The following is a 14,031-nucleotide window of genomic DNA, read 5'->3' as shown; positions in this document are numbered from 1 at the left end:
AAAAATAAAATAAAATATGACATTTTTTGAAAGCAGGAACAATTTTTCGAAACACAAACATTTTTTAACTGTGGAACAAATTTGGAAACATGAAGAATTTTTGTAAACACGAACATTTTTTGGAAACACAAAAGGTTTTTGAAAATATGAATTTTTTTTAAACTGCAGAACTAATTTGGAAATATGAACAAATTTTGGAAACAAGAACATTTTTTGAAAATGAGATTTTTTTTCGAAATTTGCAAACAATTTTTTAAAACTGGAACAATTTTTGGAAAAACAAAAGTTTCTGAAAAGACGAACATTTTTTAAAACCGCAGAATCAATTTGAAAACCTGAACAATGTTTGGAAACATGAACATATTTTGAAACTCCCATTTGTTTTGTAAAATGCGGATTGTTTTATTAATAATGAAAGATTTTCAAAAAACATGATTTTTAAAATAAATATGAAAAAGGAAACAAAAAGAAACAGAAAAAAGAAAATAAATTAAATAGAAAATAGTTCAGGAACCTCCTAGGAGGTTCTCAAAACCAGAAAATACCAGCTTGGAACGTCCTGGAAGGTTCTCAAAATTGGGTTGGCTGGAGCGCTCGACGGGCCGGCCCACATCATCCCTCGCTTGCGAACCTTGTGTGAAAGCTCGACAACCTGCGCAGTGTGTGTCCTATAATTTTTTTTTCAAGTGACGCTGATCATTGTGAGGCTGCTGAAAGAGCGCTCGTCAACTTTTTTTTTGAGACAAAGAGCGCTCGTCAACTAGTTGCTCACGTTGGATGGGTCACACCTTAGGCTTCTCCCAACTCAGTCTCAGCCCACGATGTATGAAGGGCCTGCAGTGTTGTAATGTACAATTGGCACAAGGCTTTCGGCCCATTTGTAGCATCATAACCAGCCCGTGCCGCCTCCCCCTTCCCGCCATCACCCACCCCACCTTCCCGCCGAAACCCTCTCTCCCTCTCCCCCAATATATCCCCTTCCCGCCGAAACACAGTCTCTCCCCACCATTCCCCCCTTCCCGCCGAAACCCTAGCCTCGGCGCACAGCCACACGCGTCCTCCACAGGAGCCTCCTCCGACCCCGCGGATGGTAAGCGGCCCGTCTCCCCCAGCCTCCCCTCTCTGCCCGAACCACGCCGCCGCCGCGCGCGGTCGTCGCCGCCTCCGGATCTAACCTTCTCGCCGGCTGATTTGCTTTTCCCAGGACGACTCGGAGAACAACGCGCCGTCGACCCCGGGCTCGCCGGGCTTCAGCACAGACCGGCTGCCGCCCAACACCACCACCAGCCGCGGCGCCACCGACCCGTCCTCCTACTCGGACGACGATGGCGAGGCGGAGGTCGACCCCAATGTGCTCCCCGAGGACGACGGCGCCACCGTTATCCGCGACGAGGAGGAAGACGATGGGGAGGACCTCTTCAACGACGACTACCTCAAGTAAGACAGAAACGTCCGAGCTGGAGATTTTCCGGATCTAGTGTTATTTGGGACAGCGTTTAGGTGTTTCTACTAGTAGTTGACAGGTTTAGTCCGTTGGATCTGGCAGTAAATTGGTTATTCACCGACTTTTGGGGTTCGAGAATCTAGGGATTGCGGCCTAGATTTACTTCATAAATAGTCAGATTTGTGGCACAAACAAGGGAATAGTCAAACACTTCACCGGATTGTGTCTTTTTTGTTACCTTTAATGTTTTGTTAGTTCCTTGAACTGTACAATTTAGAAATGTCTGCTATCCTCCTGTATTGAATATTAAAACCTGATGTTTGTGCTCGGTAATTTGTTGGGGTACATTTCAGTCTACCAATTTCAGTGGCCTATATGAACTATTACCTGTCATGTCCTATCCCTTTTTGATGAATTAGTTGTCTGAATAGGATTTGTTCATCAGTTGTCTGCTGTCCAAATGCATTGTATTGTTCAGTCATGTACACAAATTAACTGATCCTCTCTGTTGTCCTGCAGTTTTGCCAATGTGTTTTTTTACTCTGGATTCATTGATGTTCTGAAAACTGCATTGTTGAGTAATAATTCATTTTGCTATACAGTTTGGTATTTGGTTTCAAGATAGTTCAATTAACTAGAGGATTGCCTTTTTAGTGTATGAAATAAGCCATACCTCAAACAGACACAAACATGTTTGAAATTGTGAAGTTCTTGCTAGCCCTCTTATTTTTTTCAACCTTTTGCAGTGATTACCGAAGAATGGATGAGCAGGATCAGTATGAGTCGGTTGGGTTAGACGACTCGATAGAGGATGAGAGGAACCTGGATGAGATCATGGCTGATCGAAGGGCTGCAGAAGCGGAACTTCATGCAAGGGATGTGAGGACTGGTGCAACAGCTGATCGAAAATTACCTCGTATGCTTCATGATCAGGGTAATGGCATCACACACAGTTCTTATTGTCTATGGAGTATTAGGACAAACCTTACCTTTTTCCTTTGCACTTATATTCTGTTTGTTTGAATTGCTGCTTGAGTATTTGGGTTATGTTTATTTTTCATATTGTTAGTTGTGGTGAAATGTTCTTTCTTTAGTATGTTTGAAATGAGCATATTTTTTCCCTTGTGGTTTCAAGTTTGATTGAAATGGCACATGGCTAGGAACTCTGAAGGCCATATAATAACACTAATTTTTTCTTAAAATATGAATAACTAGTATCATATTTACATTGTGTACTTTTCTGACCGTCTCCATTTATCAAAAGACATTTACCAAAAGATGTGATGTATCTTCAAAAATTAGAATCACTATTTAATGATTTATACAAAAATAAGTAAGGTTGGATTTGCTTGAGGACCTTAGTTATAGTATCCTCATGGATGGTTATGACTCGTGAGTCTTCCTCAGTAGTTGGTATCCCTGATTGATAACATAAAAAGCAAATGTTTGGATGTCAGTCATTGTAAATTAAGGACAACATTTCTTCGATTGTGCAGATACAGATGAGGATATGAACTTCAGGCGTCCTAAAAGGCACAGGGCTAATTTTAGACAACCAAGTGGAGGACCAAGAACACCCAGAAGTGATGATGATGGTGATGGTCTCACTCCTAGTTCACCTGGAAGATCTCAGCCATATTCTGGCGGTGATGTGCCTATGACTGATCAGACCGATGATGATGGATATGAGGTATTTTCATTTTGAACGAAAATTAATCATGATTTTGTTTAGCATTTGCTGTTGATTCTGTTCCTATTTTCTAGATATTTCAGTTGAAATAGGCAACTCATGTTTGAAGGGCCTATATGGTTGTCCAGTTTTCAAATGGTTGTATTTTCTGCAGGATGAATTTGATGAAGAAGATGAGATGAACATGTATCGTGTGCAAGGAACACTTCGAGAGTGGGTCACAAGAGATGAAGTCCGGCGCTTCATCGCAAAGAAATTTAAAGAATTTCTTCTTACATATGTAAACCCTAAGAATGAACAAGGAGAGTTTGAATATGTCAGACTCATTAATGAGATGGTTTTAGGTACTGTTTTTTTCCACTTCCCCAGTTTACATGAAAGAGGCTGCACTATACTGCTTATAACAATTGGCATCTTGTAACCTTTACTTGCATTGTTTTGCAGCTAACAAGTGTAGTTTGGAGATAGACTACAAGCAATTTATTTATATACACCCAAACATTGCCATCTGGTTGGCCGATGCACCTCAATCGGTGCTGGAAGTTATGGAGGAAGTGGGCAAAAATGTTGTTTTTGATCTCCACAAGAATTACAGAAACATTCATCAAAAAATATATGTGCGAATAACCAACCTTCCTGTCTATGATCAAATACGCAATATCAGGTAAAGAACATACCCTTTTACCATGTTTTCTCTTTGGTCCCAAATTAAATCATGTCCTTAATCCTACTTGTCATTGTTCAGGCAAATTCATCTGAACACAATGATTCGAATTGGGGGTGTTGTTACTCGAAGGTCAGGTGTGTTCCCTCAGCTGCAGCAGGTCAAGTATGACTGTAGCAAATGTGGAACTGTCCTGGGTCCTTTCTTCCAGAACTCTTACACTGAAGTAAGGGTTGGGTCTTGCCCTGAATGCCAATCCAAAGGTCCATTTACTGTCAACATTGAGCAAGTAAGTAGCATTAAACAGTTAAGCTTAGTATTATTTTTCTCTTTGCATGATATTGATCTTTCTGCATTTGGTATGCATGACTGAACTATTTTACCTTGGAAGACTATATACAGGAACTATCAGAAACTCACTCTTCAGGAAAGCCCAGGGATTGTTCCTGCTGGCAGGCTTCCCAGGTACAAGGAAGTGATACTTCTGAATGATCTGATCGACTGTGCTCGTCCAGGAGAGGAAATTGTATGTTCTCCAGACTCCTCTTATTGGTTCGTATATATTACTGTAGAAAGCACACATTGATTAGTGCTGCTTATCCATTTCAGGAGGTTACAGGGATATACACAAACAATTTTGACCTGTCTTTAAATACAAAGAATGGTTTCCCAGTTTTTGCCACAGTGGTGGAGGCAAACTATGTATCAAAGAAGCAGGACCTGTTCTCTGCATACAAATTAACAGATGAGGACAAGGCAGAGATTGAGAAGTTGTCAAAGGATCCTCGTATCAGTGAAAGGGTTTGTCCCTGAATCCTTAAATCTCTTCCAGCAACTATGATACATAGCCAACCTTATTTAACAACCAGTACTTTGGATTTACAGATTGTCAAATCAATTGCACCATCCATTTATGGTCATGAAGATATCAAGACTGCCATTGCACTAGCTATGTTTGGGGGGCAAGAAAAGAACGTGAAGGGAAAACATCGCCTAAGAGGTGATATTAATTGTCTCCTCTTAGGTGACCCAGGCACTGCAAAATCCCAATTTCTCAAGTAAGGATGAAGTAAACAAATATTTTACAGCAGTTCCTTGTAAGACAATTCTCCACTAACTCTTGTTCTGTAGGTATGTCGAGAAAACAGGACACAGGGCTGTATACACAACTGGGAAAGGAGCTTCTGCTGTTGGACTCACCGCAGCAGTTCACAAGGATCCAGTAACACGGGAGTGGACACTTGAGGGAGGTGCACTGGTTCTTGCTGATAGAGGCATATGCCTTATTGATGAATTTGATAAGATGAATGATCAAGACAGGTATGAAATACCCTTTTGATGTTGCATGATTAGCATTTAATGTTTCACAGTTTATTGAATATTAACTTATTTCCTACTTATTGTTGCAGGGTAAGTATTCATGAAGCCATGGAGCAACAAAGTATCAGCATATCAAAGGCAGGAATTGTCACATCCCTTCAAGCTCGATGCAGTGTTATTGCTGCAGCAAACCCAGTTGGAGGAAGGTAAGCTGAATTATGTGCAATGCTAGTTATACTGGCCTTCCTATTAAGCAACATCTTGATTCTCAACATGTTGACTTTGCAGATATGATTCTTCAAAGACATTCACCCAAAATGTTGAGCTAACAGATCCAATTATTTCACGTTTTGATGTCCTCTGTGTTGTGAAGGTTTGTAGTTCTCCATGTAATATATTTTGTCCAGTACTTGGTTGCCTATCAATACTGAGTTTTCTTACCGCGATGCAGGATATTGTTGACCCATTTACAGATGAAATGCTTGCAAGGTTTGTTGTTGATAGCCATGCCAGATCTCAGCCCAAGGGTGGTAACCTTGAAGATAGAGTTGTAGCTGACGAGGAGGATGATCCATTGACTGTTGCCCGAAATGCTGACCCAGATGTACTTCCCTTGTACTTGTCTGTAAGAAGCTAATATTTTACTTAAAAGTTGCACCTCTAACAAAATCCTCCTTTGCCAGATCCTTTCTCAAGACATGCTGAAGAAGTATATCACATATGCTAAGTTGAATGTATTCCCCAAAATACATGATGCTGACCTGGACAAGATTAGCCATGTCTATGCTGAACTTCGACGTGAATCATCTGTAAGCCATCACTTTTTCCTAGCCTTGTTGACTGATAAGGTCAAATATTGAAAATTGATATCCTTGAAAACCATGAAGCAATTGAGTTTGCAACTGTTTTTTGCAGCACGGTCAAGGAGTCCCCATTGCAGTAAGGCATATCGAATCAATCATTCGAATGTCTGAGGCACATGCAAAGATGCATCTGAGAAGCTATGTGTCTCAAGAAGATGTTGACATGGCCATTCGTGTGCTGCTTGACTCATTCATCTCAACCCAGAAATTTGGTGTCCAGAAGGCACTTCAGAAGGTAACTTTTGAACAGTTGAACTTGAACTGCTGTTTTGTTTCCCACCAGTGCCTAAAGTATATGTTGGTTCGAAGTGGGCTACATAATGCAGTTCTGTTAGTGAATATGTCATTCATTTGCATAGCTTTAGGAGAAGTCTTGATACTCAGTGATCTTATATTCAGAGTCAAAATCTTACATCTCTTTTTGCCTAGTTGGTGGTTTGTAACAAACTTCTTTTGTCTGCAGAATTTCCGGAAATACATGACTTACAAGAAGGATTACAATGAACTGCTTCTGCTCCTTCTGCGCACCCTGGTCAAGGAGGCGCTGCACTTTGAAGAAATCGTGTTGGGATCAACCGCACGCCTGACTCATGTCGAGGTTAAAGTGGATGACCTGAAGAACAAGGTAAGAGCTATGAACACCTCTGTCCATGATTCTTCCTTGCCTGAGCAATACTGCTGCATGTCTGTCCATTGGTGCCTGTCGTGTGCTGATGTTCTTGTCTGCTAATCCAGGCCCAAGAGTACGAGATCTACGACCTGAGGCCGTTCTTCTCCAGCTCTCACTTCAGCGACAACAGCTTCGTCCTGGACGAAGGGCGTGGGATCATCAGGCATCCAGTTGCAGCATAACAACTCAATCAACATCAGCCGATGACCCCTGTGTGATGAACAGCTACCTCTTTGTTCAAGAGCTAGAAATGTCCACTTGTAGTGTAAGTCGGCAAAATGACTGCTTGTGTCTGTTTTGTGAGAGTTCTGATATTGGTGTACTGTTTGCTATCTGAAACCCTTGTGCCTACAGCGGCATTTCGAGATGTCTGTACCTTCTTGATATCATAATTCAGTGTTTATGGAACTGACGCCATCATCATACTTTTATCATAATTCAGTGTTTGCAACTGACGCCATCCTCCTATCTTGGAACGCCAGCAACCAATTTTTTTGACTTTGAGGGCGTCCATGGCATCCAATTGGTTGTCTTCATGGAGGTGTGAGTAAGGCTCAGAAACTGACATGATAATCGGAGGCAGTGAAATAATGCCCATCTGAAGTGAATTTGTAGACAATGTCGTCCTCAATGTCATCCCGCAAAGGGGTGTTATGTAGGCACGCCCAAAGGGTAACAAATTCCATGATGAAGCCCAAAGTCCAAGTGTGAGGTGTCTTAATTTTCTCCACCCAAGCATCGTCTTTCATTGCCTTCCACCGCTTCCTCTTCAAGGCCTCAAAGATGATTGGTGCAATCTCTTTTGGCTAGCTCCCATTAACCCATGGCGAGTCCCAGAATTGTGTTGGTGCTCCATTGCCCACGATGATATTCGTGGAGGCTTAGAAGACCTTTGAGGTGCAATCTCTTTTGACTTTTGGGAACAGCTGAGGAGAAACTCCTGCGCCTTCGAGCTGACTTCTGGGGGGTCGACGCTCGCGTTTCTCAGGCCGAAAACGACCTTCTGGCCATGTCCCTTTCCACGGAGGAAATTGATAGGGTTGTCGGCTCGATGAAGATCGATAGTGCCCCCGGCCCGGATGGCTGTCCGGTGGCTTTTTTTCGTTGCTTTTGGCCTGTGTTCAAAGCTCTCTTCTACGATATTATCAACGGATTCGCGTTAGGCACAATAGACATATCGCGTCTCAACTATGGGGTTATTAGCTTAATCCCAAAGGTTAAAGGGGCTGACACGATTAAGCAATACCACCCTATTACCCTCATTAACGTGCCTTTCAAAATCTGTGCGAAGCCCTATACGACGAGGCTTGCCCCTATTGCGCAAAGAGTGATCAATCGAAGTCAGTCGACATTTCTCAAAGGTCGCAACATTCTCTAAGGGCCGGTTGTGCTTCAGGAGATAGTTCACGAGCTAAAACAAACCCGGCAGCCGGTTGTGCTCCTTAAGCTGGACTTCGAAAAAGCCTATGACCGAGTGAATTGGGAGTTCATTCGCGAGGTCCTGGATCGAAAGGGATTCGAGTCAGGTTTTGTCCACCGTATTATGCATCTGGTTTCGGGGGGCTGGACTGCGGTGTCAATCAACGGAGAAGTTGAGAACTTCTTTCGCAACAAGCGAGGTCTTAGGCAGGGTGACCCTTCCTCTCCTCTGATCTTCAACCTTGTTGTGGACGCCCTCTCGCCCATGACCAATAAGGCTAAGGGTGTCGGACACATCCGCGGTGTCGTCCACACCTCATCCCCGGAGGTGTCACGCACCTTCAATACGCGGACGGCACCATATTGCTCTTCGAGCCCGACGACCATAGTATAGCCTCGATCAAGCTCATTCTTCTAGCTTTCAAGATCGTCTCTGGCCTTAAGATCAACTTTCTCAAGAGCGAGGTGATAGCCATCGGGATGGCCGAGCCCCTCGCTTCTCGCGTAGCCAATCTTCTTAACTGTAGGCTTGGGAGCTTTCCGATTAAGTATTTGGGCCTCCCTATCTCAGACAAACACATATCTATCCACGAGTGGGAACCCTTGTATGGCAAGGTGGCGAACCGGGTTAGTCCTTGGCGCAGTAGGTTTATGTCTTCGGCTGCTAGGCTTATTTTGACGAACACTAGCCTCTCCTCCTTGCCCATGTTTACCATGGGCATGTTTCTCCTGGCAGACGGTGTTCATGCCAAGCTCGACACTCCCCGATCCAAGTTCTTTTGAGAAGGAACTGGGTCCAAAAAGAAGTACCACTTGGTTAAGTGGGCAGCGTTATGTCGTCCAAAAAATATGGCGGTCTAGGCATCCTCAATTCCAAACTTATGAACGTTGCTCTTCTTACCAAGTGGCTCTGGAAACTCGCCCAAAACGAGCAGGGGCTCTGGGCGGATATCCTTCGGGCGAAATATTTCCCCGATGGGAATTTCCTTACTTCTAAGGCAAAAGAGTCGACCTTCTGGAATGGGATCTAGGCTGTCAAACCGGCCTTTGCGTTAGGAGCTAAGCTTAGTGTTAACGATGGCAACTCCACGAGGTTCTGGCTAGATCACTGGTATGGTTCGGAGCCGTTGTGGCGCAGCCACCCCTCCATCTACCAACTTGCTACTAATATTGAAATCCTCGTTGCTGACGCGCTTAGATCCTCCCTGCCAGCTATTTCTTTCAAGAGGCCTCTCCTTGATCCAGAACGGGCCTGTTGGGAGGGGCTATGTAATGCACTTGCTGGCGTGGTGTTGCAACCCGAACCCGATAAGGTCTCTTGGTCTCTCACGAGCTTCGGGAAGTTCTCGGTTAAGTCATTATACGCTAAGTTAACGGAGGGTCCGACACTAGATATAGCTAGGGGGCTATGGAAAGTGTCAATCCCCCTCAAAATCAAAATCTTCCTTTGGCAAATGTTCCGTGACCGGCTTCCATCCTCTAACAACATTGCTAAACGAAATGGGCCGTCCGATGGCACTTGTGTGATGTGTGGTGCGCATGAAGATGCAAACCACATATTCTTCAACTGCTACTTAGCTCGGTTCGCTTGGAGTGCGGTCCGGTACGCCTTTGATCAGAACTGGAACCCTCACTCGGGCAGTGAGCTCCGTGATATTCTCTTGGCTCATAGGGGTGGATACGGCCGAGTTCTATGGCGATGCGTAGGGGCGCTTTTATGGGCTCTTTGGACTATCAGAAACAAAATCACTATTGAGCAGAAGTTCCCTTCTCACCCCGCTGACATTATTTTCAAATGCCACTTGTTCCTCCAGACCTGGATGCCGTTGGGGAAACGGCGGGACGCTGAGCGGATGCAGGAGGCTATGGAGCGGATCCGCTTGATACAGATTTCTGCTCGTCACTAAGCTCCTGTGGGTCTGCTTCAATCTACGGCCGGTTGTCTTCGTGTTTAGACTGTTTCATCTTATTCAGGCCTAGGCCGGTTGCATGTATCAAACTTGGGCTTCGGCCGTGACTATCTTTTGTTTTTCGTTTGTCTCATTCGTTGGATGCTGCCTGTTCGGAGGGCTTTATTAATTTAAAGCCGGACGCTTCTTGCGCCTTCATTCTAAAAAAAGGTCTGCTTCATCGCAATGGTTTTCCATTCCCACCCAAAGCATGGTGGAGTCCTTCCACTCTGTACCATGGCCACCGGAGTCTAAGAGCGTGAGAAAATTTGTCAAGGTTTAGGATACCAAGCCCTCCGAACTTAGTCGGTCGACAAACAACCTTTGGACACCTTGTCTGTTCCGTCCATAAGAAGGCGCGATCAATCAGTTGAGGTTGTGAGTGATGTGGGAGGTATGGTGAGATAAGTGTAGGGGTACACCGCTTGGGAGGTGAGGACCGATTTTATTAGAGCATCGTGGCCAATGGTGGTGATGTTCTGCCCATCCCAAGTGACGAGTCTAGCCGCAAATTTATTTCAAGGAATGGAAAGTCCACTCTCCCGAGTTGCCAGGTGGAGAGTGGGAGGCCCAAGTATTTGATTGGGAAAGATGCACGTGTTGCGGGGAAGCTCTCAAGGATATGATCTAAATTGAGATGGCGACATCTGATGGGCACAACGGAGCTCTTTAGTGGATTGGCATCCAAACCCGTGACGTCGTCGAAACCCTGCAGGATGTGTGACAGGTTGTCGATGTCTTCTCTAATCGGGGCCATGAAAATTGCAGCACCGTTTGCAAAAACTGATGTACAAAATATAGTTCTCCGCCCTCTTATCCTATGCAGCAGGCCATGACGGGTGCCCAAGTCAAGAATCCGTTGAAGAGGGCCAATGGCAATGACAAACAACATCGCGGATAGGGGGTCGCCTTGTCGCAGTCACCGACCATGCTTGACAGGAGGGCCGGGGATGCCGTTTAGCAGAATTCTCGAGGATGAAGTAGAAAAGAGTGTGGTGATCCATTCTCAGAACTTGCTTGAGAACCCTTGCCGTTGTAGGAGATCGATGATGGTTCCCATTTTATGGAGTCAAAAGTCTTGCGGATGTCTATCTTGAAAAGGAGGGATGTTTGTTTTGTTTTTTTGCTTTATGCAGTCACGTTACAAGGTTGAGCACGTACATAAAGTTATCGTGAATACTCTTTTTTCTTAAGGCGCTTTGGGCATTGAAGATAAGGTTGTCCATGTGAGAAGCAAGCCGGTTTGCAAGCACCTTGGCAATGATATTACGTAACGATGACAGTCTCATTTACCAGGGAATGACTTTCATTGTATCCTGGTCAAAGATCCATCAAAAGACACTATATCAAGTACTCCCTCCGTTCGAAAAAGTTTGACCCTCAAATGGATGTATCTAGCACCACTTGATGCTAGATAAACTTGGGACAAATTTTTTCAGACGGAGGAAGTACTATTCATGCTACATTGTTGTCATAAATTTGTTATTTTTTCGCCTAGAAGTCAATGGGAATCATTCCTTGGCCCAACTTTTACATGAATATAAATACTTTTTTTGGCAGGGCTGAATACAAATACTTGATCCCTGCAAAAAAAAATACAAATACTTGATCATATTTGATTCCAAAAAGCATTTGGATTTTTTTAACTTTTTCTGGAATTACTACTAAATTATTTGGCGCATACAGGGTGCGCTCACCAAGTTGGCTTCCGCCGAGCTGGCACCTCATGTATGTGATCGTTCGGTCAGAATTTGGTCGCTTCTCCTCTTCCATTCCAGACACACAGCTCGGTCCAGCAGGTTTGCATCTTCTTACGTAGAGACGAAAAAGGACGTGTGTTTTCCGGATCTGCCGAACTTGATTCAGACTGGATCGCGGTCAGCCGTCAAAGGGTCAACGTCCTCCACTAGGCTTGGCGGACAAACCATATTGGGCACATAGCTAGGTTCCTCCCCCCTACTAGCATGCATTTTCTTTTGCTCAGAGTCTGAGTAGCTTCAGTTAGTTGGTGTTTCCATGGACTCGTAAGTTGATCGGCGACGGGTAGCTAGCTAGGAAGTAAGGGCATCTCTAAGCCGGACCCTCAAACCTCTCCCAAGCGTCCGAACCACGTTGTCCGGATGCAGTTTGACATTCAAAGTGGTCCTCTATCGGTTCGTCGAGCGGTTTGGACTATGTTTTTTCAGTAAACTGGAGACAAACGTGAGGAAGCTTTGTGGGAGTCCGAACATCCACATGACAAACGAAAAGCCACCACGTGTCAGCTCTCCATCCGGATGGCGAATAGCTGCGGCTAATCTTTTTTGCTTTGGCGGAAACTACTATTAATCATGCAAGTGTTTGATGGAAGGTGTGCATGTGAATGGAAGGTGTTTGGCGGAAGGTGTATAATAGTGAGCTTAATTGATTTCTTTTCGAAACGGAGGCAAAAGAATTGTCTTATCGATTCATGAAGAAGAAGAGAATTGCCCAGTTAATTTACGGAAAACCGGGCGAAAACCGATACAAACAAACTCACTCAACACGAAGCACCACAACCACGTAGACGGCCCGCCAAGTGCTCCCAACACTCAATAAGCACAACCCTCGACACTTTTGCAATGCAACGAAACCCCCGACGAGAAAACCGACAATGATGACTCAAAACATCAAGGCCACGTCGACAACACGAGAAAACCAAACACAATCCATCATGACATCATGGACGCCTTCCCTTTCCCATCATCAACCATAGGAACCTTCAGCTGCTCACTTGACAAAGGTGAATCTTGTGCCTCGCCCGAGGTCATTGGCGTGCCTACCTTCATATGCTCCACTGACAAACTCAGACATAGCTCCCTAAGCTCGGGCATGACCTGCAGCACCGGAGCCACAAGCACGGCAATGGACTCGCTCTCAGTGGAAGACAACATAGCAGGGGAGGTAGGCATCGACTATGAATTGTCTCCAACACGAGGGGAGAAGGAGCCATATAACTCCACCCCCCTATCCTCCTCGGAGCAAACACCAGCCTCACAAGGAGAGTGTGATGTTTATTTTACTAACACACAATTGAACGGAAGGTATTTTTGCGGAAGTTTTTTTGAAACGGAGGCAAAAGTTTTGCTCACTCATTAATAAAGAAGAAGAGAATTGCCCGGTTAATTAACGGAAAACCGGGCGAAATTCGTTACAACATGCTCACACAGGACACCCAGGGCGACCTGGCAACCCACACAAGAACGCACACGCCGTCGAGGTAGCAATCCAGTGTCATCGTCATCACACCTCCGCCACGGCGACTCTGACTCCACTATCAACAACCACCGGTGAAGCCCTCACCATAAATGAGCGTCGAGGCCTACGCCGGACAACGCCAAACAGTCCACTGCACGCGCCGAAGACCAGGCAGCTCCGACCCTGGCGACGAGCATTGCAAGGGGAAAGCGTTGGACCCACGCCGAGCCAGCGCTGGAACCGACCACCCGTCTCGTGTCATCATCACAGCAGAAGCACCTCCTCCACAGCTCCGACTTTAGGAAGACAAGTGAGTCTCGGCAACCCCTCGAACACGCCGGATGAGACCGACTACCAAAGCTCAGCAGCAGCCCAACTCCGCCTGAAGCCGCCATCGTTGCCACACAAGAAGTCGTGCCACATCACCATTGCCGGACGCACACCTGCCGACCGCAATGCCGTCAGCGTCCAGCCCATGGAGCGCGCAAACGGGACCCAAAGCTCTTCAAGACGACACCCCAAAGAAGGAAGCGACGATGTCGACGCCATCGTCCGACCTGGCTGGGCCTTAGGCTTTCACCCGAAGAGCTGGAACCGAGGGTGTGTAGGGGGTGGAACTCCACGGCGGCGCCTCCAAGGAGGTGACACGACGTCCGCGGACGCCAATGCCGCCGGCCGGCAAGATCCGGCAAGCTTTCACCCGAAGCACCTTCCACACCCACACGCGAAGCACCGCACCGCTGACCCGCACACCTCCCATGAAGTCATCGCGCCATGACCAAGTAGAAGCCACCAC

At 45.6% G+C, this 14,031-nt stretch overlaps 1 protein-coding gene across 1 annotated transcript; it reads left to right on the top strand.

Annotated features, from left to right (window-relative positions):
• Positions 1-944: 944 nt before the first annotated feature.
• Positions 945-7,059, top strand: LOC109752161 (DNA replication licensing factor MCM2). The gene is made up of 18 exons (XM_020311045.4): positions 945-1,090; positions 1,205-1,437; positions 2,191-2,378; positions 2,941-3,134; positions 3,289-3,478; positions 3,579-3,798; positions 3,880-4,087; positions 4,190-4,324; positions 4,408-4,599; positions 4,684-4,856; positions 4,930-5,118; positions 5,208-5,324; positions 5,407-5,491; positions 5,570-5,722; positions 5,802-5,927; positions 6,034-6,216; positions 6,445-6,606; positions 6,717-7,059. The coding sequence occupies exons 1-18, from the start codon at positions 1,088-1,090 to the stop codon at positions 6,831-6,833; spliced, it is 2,868 nt and encodes a 955-aa protein (XP_020166634.1). The 5' UTR covers positions 945-1,087; the 3' UTR covers positions 6,834-7,059.
• Positions 7,060-14,031: the final 6,972 nt, after the last annotated feature.

Source organism: Aegilops tauschii, chromosome 1 (genome assembly GCF_002575655.3).
Source record: "Aegilops tauschii subsp. strangulata cultivar AL8/78 chromosome 1, Aet v6.0, whole genome shotgun sequence".
NCBI lineage: Eukaryota > Viridiplantae > Streptophyta > Magnoliopsida > Poales > Poaceae > Aegilops > Aegilops tauschii.
Note: the sequence above shows the minus strand (reverse complement) of the source record. Positions and strands in the feature narration are given on the sequence as shown.

What these genes read in the sequence shown, in the direction of transcription:
- LOC109752161 (XM_020311045.4), top strand. An exon ending in TTCAACGACGACTACCTCAA is followed by an intron (nt 1,438 to 2,190) that starts GTAAGACAGAAA and finishes AACCTTTTGCAG; the next exon opens with TGATTACCGAAGAATGGATG. An exon ending in CCCGAAATGCTGACCCAGAT is followed by an intron (nt 5,723 to 5,801) that starts GTACTTCCCTTG and finishes CTCCTTTGCCAG; the next exon opens with ATCCTTTCTCAAGACATGCT.